Source organism: Cottoperca gobio, chromosome 10, assembly GCF_900634415.1.
Source record: "Cottoperca gobio chromosome 10, fCotGob3.1, whole genome shotgun sequence".
Taxonomy (NCBI): domain Eukaryota; kingdom Metazoa; phylum Chordata; class Actinopteri; order Perciformes; family Bovichtidae; genus Cottoperca; species Cottoperca gobio.
The window spans coordinates 16,993,215-17,009,656 of record NC_041364.1 but is presented as its reverse complement, the minus strand read 5'-3'; the positions used below and the strand labels follow the sequence as shown (position 1 = coordinate 17,009,656).

The following is a 16,442-nucleotide window of genomic DNA, read 5'->3' as shown; positions in this document are numbered from 1 at the left end:
AAGCAGGATCATGTCTGCAATGTAGACTACGAGATCCATTTCAGACAACAGATGTGCCTATGAATATGAAATTATATAATCCCTTTGTGAAATTATTTAAACTTTATAGCACTTGCTACTTTTCTTTTGAGTCTAAGAACTGCTGTAGTAAACCACTGTCCTCACTTTTATATCTGCAGGCTGAAAGAGGCCACTTAAATGTCTGATTTTACAGGGGCAAGCGTGCTGAGAGAGGCAACTAGTTGACATGCTGGAGAAGCACTGCAGAGGGTTAAGGTATCACCATGACACTTGGGGCAGCTAAAGAAAGAATGTAAATTCCCAAATGACAAATGAACCCGGGGCTTCCACGGATGCCTTGTTGCTACAAAATATTAAACAATTCATCTGTTAGAATTGTGGTTTATTAGGCCGCCCGCCCTCTATCACAGCCACCTCCAGCCCCCTCCTTTCCGTCTCATCTGACCTCCTCTGCTTGCGTGTCATATCACTATGGCAACAGGCACACGAGAGAGACACGGAGGAGGAAACAGAGAGAGAAATAGAGAGGGGGGGGGGGGGGGTTTGACTCATTTGCTAATTTTGCCTTGCACTTCAAAATGGGCATCAGAGAGGAGCTAGTCTGAAAAAGGCACGGCTACCTGTAAAATAATCACTGATGCAACAGTTCCGAGAGACTGCATTGTTGACGCTTGTTTTATAGAGATTAATCATTTGGAGCATCTGTCTGAGAAGAATGCGTTTATAGTTGAGAACAGTGTAGCTGTAAATCCACTCAGAAAGTGGCCAGACATCAGTCCATTCCTGAATACAAAAACTTGAGAATCGCTGTTTCAACACTTGAAACAGGAAAATCTAGTGAGTGAGGCTAACTGCACGATCAAGAACATAAACTTCTTCCTCTAGCCATCAGGTTACCATTCCACTAAAAATACAAATTTGTTGAAAGCAAATACACTCAGTACCGAGACCAGTGTTTCCCCTAGGTTTACTGCTTTGGGGGGGGTGCTGCCTGGGCTGGATCGGGAATAGAATAGAAATAGAAACCTGTACTTCTATAGAGCTCATAGACCCAGATTTAATTTGTTGTTGTGGAGCTGTTCAATGTCTTTGGAAGCTGTCTGACTAATTAATAAGTCTTCTGTCAGACTCACAAGGCACCTTTTTATTTACAGAAGTCAGAGGCACTAATAAAAAAATTAAAAAGACTTGGGTTAATCATTTTTGCATTTATCACTCCAGGAAGCATTAAGATGATTAGCACTATGTTTTACCCGGCTGTTGTGTTGAAGTCGTTTCATGTCAATATTATGATGTCTAGTATGTGATACATTTCTTATATACGTTTTTAGTTTCATATTCTAACTATTCTTATTATATTTTATTGAATACAAAATAAAAAGTTAAAGAGTAGTTCACCCGAGTCAAATGTGGATTTTAGGGGCACGCTGTATCTAGTTTGAGTAAACACTGGATGACACTTACTTTACTTTCAGAGGTGAGAAAGTGTTTTTAGTAAATTAGGGTTCCTCCCTGTACTAATTGTCAAAATTAAGTACACTTGTTTTTAACATGTTCTCACCTCTTCCCCCTAGGTACTTTTTCAGTTTGCTATGCTTTTCTATCGACGATGAATCCAAAATATACTCAAGCTGTATTTTCCAGAAGCAGGCAACCTAGCAACAGTAGAGCAAGGCTCAGAAGCTACCAGCAGTGAGGATGTTAACTCCATTTATTTACAAGATATATTTATAAGTACAGCCTAATGTGACATCTCTGTCTGAAAGCAAGAGCTGTGTTAATCTCCTTCATTTGACATAGAAGCAAATCAAGGAATGAAGTAGTAGTGACTCAAGAACATATTCAATGTACCCCAAAGCCATGTTCCAATTTGTCCCATAGCTCATCATAATTTCCACCTCAATCCTAATCCCTTCAAGGGTTTTGGTCATTTTATGATTCAGTTGGTTTAGTTCTATAAACTAAAATTCTGATCTAACCTTTCTGAGCAAGCCCTCATCCATCTCCGTTAACAAATAGTTCTATCATACCTTTGGAACTGAGCCATACTGTTGGAAGGGAAACAATCTTAAAATGCATGTTTTTATCTGGCAGATACCTGGATGTCAGGCAGAATTAATTAAATAATGCAAATGGGATGTGACTTGAAAGCCACTCATTTGACTTACATCAAAATTGTTGAGTGCATAGGCGAGCTCTCCACCCCCTGCTGCATGGAGTGCTGAGTCCTCAGTGGCCGTGGCCTGAGCGGCGTTGGAGATGCCGGAGACTGCATGCTGCAGCTGCTTGTAGATCAGGTCACGGTTTGCCTTGTAGGCTGCCACGTCAGGGTGCTGGAGGCAGGCACGAGATGCTGTGTACAGCATGGGGATGTTCCTTTGTAGCACCCCGCGAGCAGCAGCCATTTGGTCCTTGTGGTGGACATCCTTTAGCTCCTAGCAGAATGAGATGAAAGGGAGAGTAGAAAAAGATGAAAAAAATTATGGGTTAAACCGGAGGATGGAATACTTAAAGGGGGGCTGGATGGTAATGTACTTTAGATACAAAATGGGCCTGTCATGCCCTTATGGAGACACTAAGTGTGACAGAGTTTGTTCTGGATGACCCAAATTTATTTCTGTCCCCTGCGGCAACACAACACAGTCATAATCAGGCCATTATAATATGCCTTTGCAAATTAATGCGTTGCTATTCAGACCCCAGCATTATATTGCAAATACATCTTCATAGAAGAGAAGAGATAGTGATCGTTGGCATAGATTTATGGCATAAAAAAAAAAAAAAACAGCTCGCATACACAAAACGAAAGCCTCCCCTCCAAATGGAACACTCCCAGAGCTTTCTTCTACTATTGCTTCAGAAATGCTCTCAGGAAAACATCTGTCTTTAAGCCCCATAACTACTTCCAGCATTTACTTTTGTTAAACATTTTTAACAACATTTTCAAAAGTGCAATTATAAGTAAAAAGCAATTTCCTCACAACATGATCAGATATGGTATTATGATATGGAGAAATAAGATTGTGTCTTGTGGTGGGATTTTTCCGTAAAAGATACTATTTAAGTGCTTTTGTAAAATGAAGCTGGTACTCATCACTGTTTCAACTTTTTGAATTGCATCATTCAATATTTTTTCAGTGTGATTTAATAACTTGAAAAAACCCTCAGCGTTACCCATTAATTATCTAGGCAACCGGAAATATTTTATACACATCTCAACGGGTAGGATGCCTGGCCCTCGTCAGGTGCATTTCTTCCATGGTGGTGTGCCACGAACGACTATGACGGCTTGGAAAGGCCTTACCCGGACCTAGCCGCCTTCCGGGGCCGTGGACTTAGTGAAAGCTGCGCCCTCTCTCTCTCGCTCTCTCTCTCTCTCTCTCTCTCTGGAGGGACTTTGCTCCATGCTTCCGCCCATTATAAATAGGGTGGACTGCTCAGTGCTAAGTGTTTACGGCGATGTTGACCCACCCGACCCGTCTTGAAACATGGACCTCATCTCGTTAACCATGCGATTTAGGTGCAACCTTTTTGCAGTGTCATCACTATTCATATCTATATCCTACAACCACGTGTTCATATGTTTTCATAAGCAAGAATCAAACCTTTATGCTCTTTTATTGCACTCCCAGCCCACCTCACTGCAAATGGTAATAAGAAGATTGTTCATGTTTACGGCACTCTTCTTCTTGCTTACTCCCTCCCTTTGTTTTACTTACAATTTGTAAGTTGTTTTGTTATGTTATATTTTGTTATGAGTGACAAGACCACTAACACCCATTCAGGCACCCGATAACCTCCCAACCCAATGATTAATAATAAACTTTAATTCAATATTTAAATCAACGAGACTCCTCTGCTCCAACAATCTGACCGTGTTCCTCTTAACTGTACATTACCTGCTGTCTCTTGGCGGCCATCATGTTCAGCTTGTCCACCTCTGGTTTCAAGGCCTTATATTGGATCCCAAGGTCCTGATCTGTTCCTGCATTACGCACTTTCACAAGATTTTCCTCCACCTAAGCCAGAAAGGGAAGAATAAAAAATGAAGACAAAAATCTGGCCCACTTGGTTAAAGTATATCTACACTCTAGATCCAGAAATAAATTGCCAAAGATCTTCCTGAACATTATTAGACAATTCATGTAAACTTGCACTTCTGGGTGAATTGGATTACTCCAACCACTGCAAATGCTTTGATCACATGAATACCTTTATGCGGTCATCAATACAATGAGGTTGCTGTATATGCAAATAGACTACCATACAATTTCAGTGCTCAAAATAAGTGCTCTGTTGGTAATCCTGTTCTTGATAACAGATAAATTATGGCTTTTTTCCCATTGAGTGGAAGAAAATATAATTAAGCTTGTTTGTAATGTATAATATCCAGAAGAATGAAGCTATCTCACCAGTTTAAGCTGCAGTAGAAGTTTGTAGACATCAGACATGTCTGCCAGTACCAACAGATGTGTGACTGCCGACAGGAGGGCTCTGGCAGCACGAACCATATTGCCCCTCTTTACAGATGAGCAAGGGTCTTCTGCAAATTCTCCAGAAGCCTGCCGCATTGACTCACCTGAGAATGAGTGACAAAACAAAACATCTGCTGTAACTCCAAGGTTTAAACTGAAACTTCAAATAAACTGGTTCAAAGACAGACTTTTGAACCAGCAACTGGCCTTTAATATTTTAATTATCTAGGTATGTGCCTCAGCATCAGGCTGCGATATGGAAATATGAAAAAAAAACTACCGTAATTTCCGGACTATAAACCGCGACTTTTCCCCCATTTTTTGACCCTGCGGTTTATATAACGGTGCGGCTAATCTATGGATTTTTACAGCCACTAGGGGAATTCCTAAATCTATGGATTTTACAGGTTACAGTCCACCGGATTCCGAAAAAGATCGCGCAAAAGTAAAAGTGGAACCGCGAGTGGTACGAGAGACAGACGGACATTACGAGAGCGAGACAGTTTGTTCAGTGGGAGGCGTGGATGACTAGTGGCGATAAATCATTCACCAAAACTGGTCGCATGCGAAAAGCAACTTTCGCTCAAGTTTGCGAGTGGATCCTGACAGCGTGGAGGAGTGTTAAAACATCCACGATCACCAACGGGTTCCGAAAGGCTGGAATGCTGCGTGATGAAGAGGAGGACGCCGCCACAGCTGAGGCCTTTCAGGGGCTGTTCGATTCCGACAGTGACGAAGAGGAGTTCGTTGGTTTTGAGAGCGACATCGAAAGAGAGAGGAGAGTGGCTGACGAAGCCACCCTGAGCCTGTTCCTTTCAGACACTGAAGATGAGGACTTTGGTGGTTTTAGTACGCAGGAAGAAGACGAAGATGAGGATTAATGAATCCCCTCTGTACACGAACCCTTACATATGGTAATTAAAAAAACCTGCGGCTTATAGTCCAGTGCGGCTTATATATGTACACATCAGTCAATTTAGCTTCTGCGGCTTATATTCAGGTGCGTCTTATAGTCCGAAAATTACGGTAGATCCAATGAATCACAAAACAACAAATAATTGTTTTTCAATGCAATGAACTGCCTTTCTTTGTTAACCATTGAATCAGACAACATTTTCATGTATAAAACCGTTTTATTAGTGATAGTAGTAGTAGTAGTAGTAGTGACAGTAGTATCAGTAGTAGTAGTAGTAGTAGTGACAGTAGTATCAGTAGTAGTAGTAGTAGTAGTAGTAGTGACAGTAGTATCAGTAGTAGTAGTAGTAGTAGTAGTAGTAGTAGTAGTAGTAGTGATAGTAGTAGTAGTGATAGTAGTAGTAGTGATAGTAGTAGTAGTAGTAGTGATAGTAGTAGTAGTGATAGTAGTAGTAGTGATAGTAGTAGTAGTGATAGTAGTAGTAGTAGTAGTAGTGATAGTAGTAGTAGTGATAGTAGTAGTAGTGATAGTAGTAGTAGTGATAGTGTAGTAGTAGTGATAGTGATAGTAGTAGTAGTAGTAGTGATAGTAGTAGTAGTGATAGTAGTAGTAGTAGTAGTAGTGATAGTAGTAGTAGTATAGTAGTAGGATAGTAGTAGTGATAGTGATAGTAGTAGTAGTAGTAGTAGTAGTAGTAGTGATAGTAGTAGTAGTGATAGTAGTAGTAGTAGTAGTAGTAGTAGTAGTAGTGATAGTAGTAGTAGTGATAGTAGTAGTAGTGATAGTAGTGATAGTAGTAGTAGTAGTGATAGTAGTAGTAGTGATAGTAGTAGTAGTGATAGTAGTAGTAGTAGTGATAGTAGTAGTAGTGATAGTAGTAGTAGTGATAGTAGTAGTAGTGATAGTAGTAGTAGTAGTAGTAGTAGTGATAGTAGTAGTAGTGATAGTGATAGTAGTAGTAGTAGTAGTAGTAGTAGTGATAGTAGTAGTAGTAGTAGTAGTGATAGTAGTACTAGTGATAGTAGTAGTAGTAGTAGTAGTAGTAGTAGTGATAGTATTAGTAGTAGTAGTGATAGTAGTAGTAGTGATAGTAGTAGTAGTGATAGTAGTAGTAGTGATAGTAGTAGTAGTGATAGTAGTAGTAGTGATAGTAGTAGTAGTAGTAGTAGTAGTAGTAGTAGTAGTAGTAGTAGTAGTGATAGTAGTAGTAGTAGTGATAGTAGTAGTAGTACTAGTGATAGTAGTAGTAGTACTAGTGATAGTAGTAGTAGTAGTAGTAGTAGTATCAGTAGTAGTCTACAGGAGCTGCCAGGAGTCAGTCTTTTCCAGGCTACAAGGTCATTGAAGTCTTCATTTGGGACAAAGGAGTGTGTGGGAAAGAAGCAACAGTCTGACACATCTCCCCTGCCTGCTTAGGGTCAGCACGTGTCACACAGAGTGACAAAGACACACACACAGACACACACCTCTTCAATGTCGAGTAATAATTTCTGCTTTCACAGACATGCACATACAGCCCCCTTAAAAAAAATAAAAAAAGAGGTCAAAGCCACGACAAAGGGCTCACTGTCTGGTGTGTCCAGCACTATGCTTTGTCCTACATTGGATGGGCCTGCACAGTTGACTGGGCACACAAATAGACTTTGTAAGCTCACATTACGGACAAGACAGTAAATCCGTAAATAGTTTACTTCAGTTGAGGCAAAGCCAAATTCAAACTCTAAAAAGTGCCTTAAAAAACAGACATGTCGGGGATCCAAAGCAAAAAAAGAACTTGTCCACTATGATGTGGTAGAGAGCTCAAGAGACAGAAGCAAAAAAAGATGACGAGAAGCAACCAGAATGATTTTCCTTACAGCGATATCACTTGTGCTCTGGAAACAAGACAACTGAAAACTAAATTAGCAGCAATTAATTTTCCCTTTTACCCAATGTGTGCTGGGATTGACTCCAGCCACGCCGAAACTAAACAGGGTAAGCAGTTTAGAAAATGATGGATGCTTTCAAAGACAATAGAGATGTAAAAACATGTTGCGGCATGGTATTTCATAAAGAAAAAAAGGAAACACTGAACAATGGATCACAATTCTAACTAAACCTTATAAACTGGCTATGTAAAAGATGCGGAGTAAGAGCTGGATGCCGTGGAAGTCAAAGTGTCAGTGTACTAGATAACGAGGAAGCTGTATTTAGAAACCACGCTAAGTGACTCCTTGGATTTGACCTCTGGAATGTTTTCTTTGTGTTCTGGCCACAAGCAGTCAATGGATGAGTCCCCCAACTGATGTTTGCTGTGAGAACAAAACTGTATGTGTGACAGCTCAGACAGATTGATTTCCAAATGTATCTGGAACTACAGCCTCTCTTATTTTCCTCTCTACCACCTCTTAACATTCATTGAGTCATGCAACTCAGAATAACTACATACTTTAACTCGAGTACAAACATTTTCAACTCGAGCAGAAGTAATTTGCAAGAGCAAATCTGTTGTTTTCCGTTTGTTTATGGTCGAATCTATCCGCTGACTCGTCTTCATGCCACCTCTAACTAAAACGTGGCACCATAAAATCGAACTGAACGTCAGCATTTGCTTTTAGGAAATGGGGCTTTGTTAATTGAGAAATGTGTTTAGATAATAGCAGTCCTACCAGGTTTTATACACTTGCTCCTAACCTTCATGAGAACATCATGATCTAGCCAGGCTTAACTGGTTTAAGAAACTTCAGTGTCTGAAAAAATATATAAGCTATTCGGCTTAGTAAATGAAACATCAATAACAAGCCATCAGCAGTCCCCCCTTGAGGCAGATAAACTGACAACCTGTGAGTAACTCTGATAAATGTTGCTTGCTGTGCTAATACACACATCCCCCAACCTTTGCTAACGCCAGCAACATGCATGCCCACCAGCACTTTCAGTTCAATAAATGTGCACTTCAATAATTACTTACTGAAACTCTATACTCAACAATCAGAGGTTCAGATGTGTGCAAGCACGGCTCCCAACCAGAGAAAGACATGTAATTGAAGTGTTGCATTTCCCATCATCTATGGATGAGTTTTTGAAACTCAGGGACATCACAACGTAATGAAAACAATTAACTCCTAAGACTTTTTATCTAGTAAAATGCAATGTTCATTAGCGTTTTAAAAACGTTTGATAGAAAACATTTGTGTACATTACACAAATGCCATAGTATAACCATTTCCCTTACTGTATGCCAAGAAAGTTTGCTTCAAAATTCTATTTTAGCTCGTCAGCACATGCATAGTAAGTGATTTGTAGACACTTGAACTGAAATGCTAAGCTGATTTCAGCCCAAAAAGAGGCTTTGTTACAGAGCCAGCGTAGACACTAGGCAGCGTCATTCAGTTACATTTCAGCATGTCTATCCTGTCAGACAGACAAACAGCTATAAAATGGGTGAGACAGAGGTGAGCAACATCATCATGCATTGGATGTAAAAAAAAAAAAAAAAAACTCAACCTAGTACACTTCAGTTTGTGTACATTGCCAACCCATGCAGCAATTTATTGTTTATTAATTTATATATAGATATCCCAATTTAACCAACAAACAACTGAAAAATTAATACTGTTTATGACCAAAAAAGGACCAAATCCTCACAGCTTTGCCAACCAACAAAAGAGTAAAGCTAGATCAAAAGTTGATCAATTATCAGCCATCATTATTGAAGTAAAAAAAAATATATATTTTCAAATGGGCAGAATGCAATACATTTTTTAATTTAGCAAAGCAATGATTTGACCATTGAATCTGTGAAACAGATCTCAAACTGATCATTTTACCCCGACAGAGAGCGAAAGTAGTTTGTGCAAATGATCGACAACACAGACCTGAAACAGTCCACACTTCAGGCTGTTATTTCCCCCCTGTGAACAAAATCAATAAGGCCATTTTTAGAGGGCAGATAGTGACCAGTGCTCCTTTAATAAACTTCCATCCATCTAACGCTCACCTGCGGCCCACCAAGTACATGATGAAATGATTAAAATGTATATCACATTATAAGCTCGCCAAACATCAGGACAACAAAGACAAGGAGGAAGGGCAAGGCAGAGAGAACAAGGACATGGGCAGACAGAAAGGTCTGCAGAAAGAAAAGAAGTCCTTAAAAACAAGGGGACAAGAAATGTCTACTCATTTCAGTGATGCATGTGGTAAAAAAGGGGGGGGGGGGGGGGGGGGTTCAAATATTTAGAGAATATGTTCATTTGAGAAAAGAATCCACTAAATATAAAATGATTTGAAAAAAACTGGGTTCACTAGCCACTTCAACATGCATTGTATGCACAGTAGGGTTGTACAAAATGTCTTCTTTTTTTACATTTACAATAGCAAACAGAGTTATTCAAAGCTTTGAATGTCTGTCATCATATTGTATGATGTCATCACCCTAAAAATGTTTTTAATAGCGATTCATTGAATTGAATAAATGTTTTTTTTATTAAATCAACTTTCTTCAATGAAAATAACACATGTAGACGCTGACTGAGGGCCGTGGTGCTCGCTGTGTGTGTTTGACAGAGTGGGTAAGTGAAGGTGGACTATTGCACATTATATTTCTGTAAGTTATTAATAACTTACTCGAAACGCTGCATTGTCACCCACCCACTAATCCACCCGAACCTGTGATATTTTCTAGTAAGCCTAACGGGACCCGCGGGTTGACCCACGCATCACTACTACGCAGCTCCCACTTGAATGTAATTCTACCAATAATATGATAGTCTACTACCGTAATTTCCGGACTATAAGCCGCGACTTTTTCCCCATTTTGCGACCCTGCGGCTTATATAACAGTGCGGCTTATCTATGGATTTTTACAGCTAACGGCCACTAGGGGAATTCCTAAATCTATGGATTTTACAGGTTACAGTCCACCGGATGCAGGGAAAGAGCGCGCAAAAGTAGCGAGTGGTACGAGAGACAGACGGACATTACGGGAGCGAGGCAGTGTGTGAGACACCCTCATTATGGAAATATATATATTTATTTCGAGGAGTCTTATTTTGTTAAATATGCTTTTATGTTGATACTCCTGAAACCGGATACTCCTGAAACCGGCACTTTCTGGGGGTTCGCGCCACTTTTTCGGGAGACGGAAAGAAGGATACGCTGAAGAGAGGGGTGCATGTCCAAAAACCCCGACTGTGGAGTTACCGTATGATGATGACTTCCATGTGTTTCTTCTGTTTCAACGGTAATTTATGGACAAATTAAGGAAAACACCAACGGTCAGAGACAATAAATGCTGATTGAACAGGCAGAAGTTCTCCATCGTTATTTCCTGGTTCTACACAACACAACGCAGAGTCGATCGTGGTGTCAGCTACAGACCGGCTACATACACATCAGTCAATTTAGCGTCTGCGGCTTATAGCCCAGTGCGGCTTATATATGTACAAATTAGTCAATTTAGCGTCTGCGGCTTATAGTCAGGTGCGGTTTATAGTCCGAAAATTACGGTAATTATATTAGTGTAGCCTAATCTTTATATTCAAGTGTGCAAAAATACTTACAACAGGATGAATAAATGATTCAAATGTTGATTTAGAATTTGAATGTCAACGTTTTGAACAAAGCTTCAAAACTCAAGCTATTCGGTACAGCCCTAATGCACGGTCATTCTGATTCTGATTTCTTTCTCCAATTTTAAAACAGCTGGTAATCCACAGCTGGGGGGGAAATTATTTCTGAATCGAGGGGGTTTGTGTGTGTGTGTGTGTGTGTGTGTAGAGGTGGGGGGGGCGGTGTTACTCTACTCAATAGCAGTATTATCAGTCCTGACACGCTCCACTGAGCAGCATGGCATAGCTGACAGCCAGGCCTAGGCACCAGCTAACAGTGAGTGAATTCCAGTCCAGTGACAGCTTACCACAACTACAGTAACATTCCTGGGCACTGAGCACTGCACAGGCTATAAAGCAACATGTCATCTACCTCCAAACTACTCAGAGCGGAGCTCGAGCAGGGGACATCTAACTTACTGGGCATCTGGGGAGAAAAGACACAGTGACACAGATGTCGCTTCACAAGGTGATAACAGCCACCCTCAAGTCATAGCTCCCTGGTCTCAACGGTCTGCTAGTGTGTCAGAAGACGGTCAGATATCCGGAGCAGAGAGGAAAAAATTAGACTTGCAAGTGTGGTTGTTAGATGGTGGAATGCGCTATCACAAGCCAAATGGTAATTTAATTGGGTAATTGGCTGGCGATTTGATGGTTGATTCTGGTTTTGAGATGCACAAGTTGTTCATTTTGTCACACATGGAACTGGTACTTCACAAAACAACCCAACAGATAAACCTTATACACAGAATGCCAGACAAATCCCACCACCACCACCACGCTCCCTCAATAATCTGCATAGATAACACGACTTGATTTTGTCATCATCAGTTTAGACAACTTTAGCTGCTGAACAAAGGCAAAAAAACTAATACGTCTTACAGGCTGACACAAAGATCCAGGAAAGGACCCATTTCAGCCACTATTGTGAATAAACAAGTAAATCAAGCAGACTATATGCTCCTGACAAAGGTCAAGCACAGCTCAAGCAAAAAGGGTGAAGTAATAATAATAGGATGACTATAGTGGAATTATATTGCAGGGCTGCGTGATGTAGAGTGCAGCTGGACAATATGGTTGAAATTATGATCACAATATTAATAAGAATATGTTCCCATTATAGATGTAAATCATAAGTACATTTCTTTTGAACAGTTAAAACATGTTACACAAAAGCATTACCTAATTTTTGTATTTTTCCATCATACTGATATGAGACACGATAATATTGAATTATTGCCCAGCCCTAATTTGTGGGATATTTTTCTTTTCTGATCAACATTGCCGTTGTAATTTTGATCTATATCTATCTCTATATACTCCGGCCCTGAATTATGGTAGATAAATAAGAAGTCATACCAAACTTTTCACAAAAACAAAAAGAGTGAACACATTGAAAGCAATACATATGCTAAATCAATGTTCACCACAATTGTGCTATTCTCTCCTGTGGTCTAAATTTAAATCTTTGATTATCCATCTGTCACTCTTTGTCATAGAAATACACAATAGACAAAAAACAAACAGGAGTGGAAATATGACAACAATTAAGACTAAAAAGAGTAAGGTTTGGGATGCTGCAGTTCAAATACACCCCGAGCAGCAAGATCACAAACATGTCTGAGGGTGAACATGGTTAGATTGGATCCTGGTAGATGGCAAGGTAAAGACAGTGTATAGCTTGATGTGAATGTTAACAATCTGCATGCTTAAATTAAAAGACTATTAATGGGTTCACTGCATTCACCATAGCGAAAGGAAATCTATCAGGCTTAAAGCATATTCTTATTTTAAGGTCATCTACTGGGGAGATGATATGTACATAGTTTATGATTTATTTATCATACCTCCTATCTTAAGAAGCACTCTGTACATACTGGAAACCACACACTGTTGCATTTTCAATATACCTTGCTTGCGGACATCTTCCACAGCAGCAGTCAGCTCATCCTTCAGGAACTGACTTTCCTTTGCAATCTTTTCTCCTTTGTCCAGGAAGTTCTGGGTGGCATTCTCCACAGATGCCGCCAAAACATGAGCCTTCTTGGAGCGTCCTTTCTTCTTGTTAGATGGGCCTTTGTTGCTGGAGTTTACTAAAGTGGTGACCTATGGCAGGGATACAAATGGCTCAACAACAGAAAATGCTGCTTCGGTATAATACGTTACTTGCTATCATTTTAGAAAAACAAAAGCTGTGAGGTGCTCCTTTTTTATTCATTTTAAATAAACTTAATTTATATGCTTTCGCATCAGTTTTAAATGGTTATATTTGAAAGCATTTTTTGTAATGCCCCTGCCACCTATGAGCTCTTTGACCCTGTCCCAATAATCTAAATAAAAATGCAGTGTTTTCATTACCTGGGTGACCAGGGGCTCCAGCAGCCTCTCCACTGCCAGAGTACGAATCTCTAGGCTCTTTGGGTCCCATTTAAAGTTGATGTTGGCTGTATTGATGTTGGCTGTGTTGATGTTTGTCATGGTGTCTGGAATTCTGGGGATAAAAGAATTGGCAAAATAAGGGAAAACAATTTTGAAACCGATGACCAGGGCTGAGTAAATTTCATTCTTCAGAAGCAATTATGAAACAAAATTTAGACCATCAAGAATGAACATATTTTCTTCCAAAACCTTGAATATCTATGTCTACCCGAGATGATTGTGACTGTATGTTATAGATGGCAGGCTTTTAGTTTGCCAAGAGAACAATGTTTGCTGACTAAATGAAGCTTCCTTTATGAATTTCAGACTTTTAAAAAAAAAGTCTGTAAAATAGTCAACATATTCAGGTCTTTCTTTGAGTCGGCAATGCTACTTCCTTTGCAGAAAGACTGCCAGAGGCAGAGCACAGTAACACGGTGGCCCAATTTTGATTTCTCTTTTCAGGCAGCACTGCAACACCATTGATTATCTTTCTAACATGGAAGGGCAGGGATAATCAGCCAGCCCTGAGGGCTGAGGGGCCTCAACTGAAAAGTTGGTCAGCTGCATTATGAGAAGAATGTCATTGACAGCCACTAACCTACATTGTCAACAAAGAAGGCATAAATATTATAAAAATGTGGAGAACATTTGAATGATGACTACCTAATGATAATAGTATTAGTATTGAACTGTTATTTTTTGGATGAGTGTGCTTTCAATTTTGCCTTAAAATCCTGACTAATGTTTACATTTGGATGGGGTACACTTGTGATCTATGGCCCCTTTTAACTTTTAATCAAAAAAAGCCAGCCAGTATGGATGGATGTGGATTGTCTGGCACAGTTGTAACTCATTTTATGATGGACAACAATCTTAAAAGCACTTCTCTACGAGTAGTTATCAACCACTGCAAGGTTTTTCATCCACTATAATTTAAAAAGGTCAAGTCACACAGATCACTTAAAATATTTTCAATGTCGGTACTTAAACATAGATAGTTTTGGTGTTATTTGGTGTGGACCATGTCCATTGAAACCAAGGATGTAGTTGCATTTAAAACGGGTCTATTATTGCTGGGACGGCGCATGTGAAATACCGTTTACCTCTTTAGTATGGGTGTGGCAGAGGAAGTCTCTGAGATAGTTATCTCACAATCTGGTCAAATAAAAAACTATCTTTAAGGGAGGATACCACTGTCGGTGAATGTAATTTTGGTGAAATACCCCCCTTTAAACTCACAGCAAATGAACGTTAATCCATTGTGTCCAAGAGACACAAGCAAGGTGGTGTATTTTAGGATAATTAAATTGCCTTTTCTAATCAAGATACGTCCTAAATACAATAACACGTTAAAGATAACACTAATTACTAGAAGCAACAGGGTGGGACAAACACCTACAGGTTAACTAACGTAAGCTAGGCACTAATACTAACGTTAAGTAGCTTACGTTGCACCTGTTGTTTCTAACTTTACCTACATTAACGTTGGTTTTACTCAGCCAAAGTAACGTTAGCTAAATCTATATAACAACTACACGATGCAACTTTTCAGGCTTCAAAACTAGTGTTCACTAAAAGAACAAATTTCCCCAGGAGTTTTCTAATTAATAGGTTATTAACACTTCGAGGCAATTTAGCTTAACGTACGTTATGTTAACCTTACCTGCTAACGTACAGTGTGCCAAACACGGCACCTTGCTAATGCTAATGCTAACCGACACAACAAACATTAACGCTAACTTAGCTCCGTTAGCCTACTTTAATACGGAGAAAAACTTTAACTGTCGTGTCAATACGCTGTCCAATTAAGTATTCCACTTATTAAACAGAATAATACAAGTAAAGTCGTAAACTTACCAAGGACAATCCACTGGCAAAACTGGAGTTTAAAAGTTCAAAATGGAGGAATTGGAATTACGGAGTTCCTTGCCTCAAAAGTTTTCCTCCCTTTTCCTCCTCTCAGTGACTCAGTTTAATTGTGCTCTTAACTGTACTAGGTATTTCCTCTAGAAAAAAAATCGAAAAGTAGATACAAGAGCAGATTACAACGATGTTCAGCCGTTGGTTATCTGAAAGGTTTCGGTTAAGATTGTTTCGATGTAGCAGACTATTGCCCAACAATGGATGCGGCCGAGGGGGGCTGGGGCGGTGACCGAGTTCCTGAACTTCCTGGCAGCGGGGCAGGGCAACCACAGGACACAGCAAGCCCGCAAAACAAGGAGGTGTTTTGGGCGTGGCACTAACTGTATGTGTCCATATATGGATTAATGATTGCTTCTGTAAATCTAGTGTGCGACAAGGCCGAGCTGTGGGACAACAGTTTCACCTACTTAACATTTAGTCTAAAGAAGGAAATACTGGCAAACCTTGGAGTGAGATAGTCATGTGGCATCTGATACTTGTAGTTGGTACATTTCACAGTAAAGCACACATTCAATTATCATTTTCTCTAACCCCTGATTAACTAACTAACTGTTTGATGTTATTGTTTACTAATTGTGTTAAGAATTTAATTTATTTACGTTTCATATTTAATTTGATCAACTTTTTTAAAGAAAGATTGTTTATGACCTACCTAAATTGTCATGTGGGACCGTGAAGTCAAAATGGTGGCAGCTACTAATGTTATCTCATAATCTTGGAACATGTGCGTGTAAATATAATATAAATGTTTATTTTCTAATAACAATATTAAAGTTTTATTTATAAACTCTTGGGCAATTCACATTGTCACAGTGATTGAGTTAACAGAGAGGAATGTTTGATCCAAAACTCATTTTAGGTTATTTTAACAAGGCAACATACAAAGTATCATATTTCCACCATGTAAACCATTCATTGTTAGAGATTTTAAAATATTTTCTGTTGGAGGGGCATTTAATTGTGCCTGTGTCACTTCTCTTCAGGCGTTTAATACTGTCCAGCTGTGCCATGTCAAAACTCACACCCCAAATTAATTCAAATAATTACAACATTGTAATAATGGGATCATACATAATATGCTTAACCCCCATAACA

General features: G+C 39.5%; 1 protein-coding gene across 1 annotated transcript in view; it reads right to left on the bottom strand.

Moving 5' to 3' along the window:
- ctnna1 (catenin (cadherin-associated protein), alpha 1) overlaps positions 1-15,621 on the bottom strand; it is a 71,635-nt gene extending 56,014 nt beyond the window's left edge. The window contains exons 1-6 of the mRNA XM_029440876.1: positions 15,282-15,621; positions 13,362-13,494; positions 12,914-13,109; positions 4,434-4,600; positions 3,921-4,040; positions 2,190-2,456 (exon numbers count right to left, since the gene is read on the bottom strand). Of these exons, the coding sequence (XP_029296736.1) occupies positions 2,190-2,456; positions 3,921-4,040; positions 4,434-4,600; positions 12,914-13,109; positions 13,362-13,481 (870 nt within the window). The 5' untranslated portion in view covers positions 13,482-13,494; positions 15,282-15,621. The remainder of the gene's footprint in view (positions 1-2,189; positions 2,457-3,920; positions 4,041-4,433; positions 4,601-12,913; positions 13,110-13,361; positions 13,495-15,281) is intronic.
- Between the last annotated feature and the right edge of the window lie 821 nt (positions 15,622-16,442).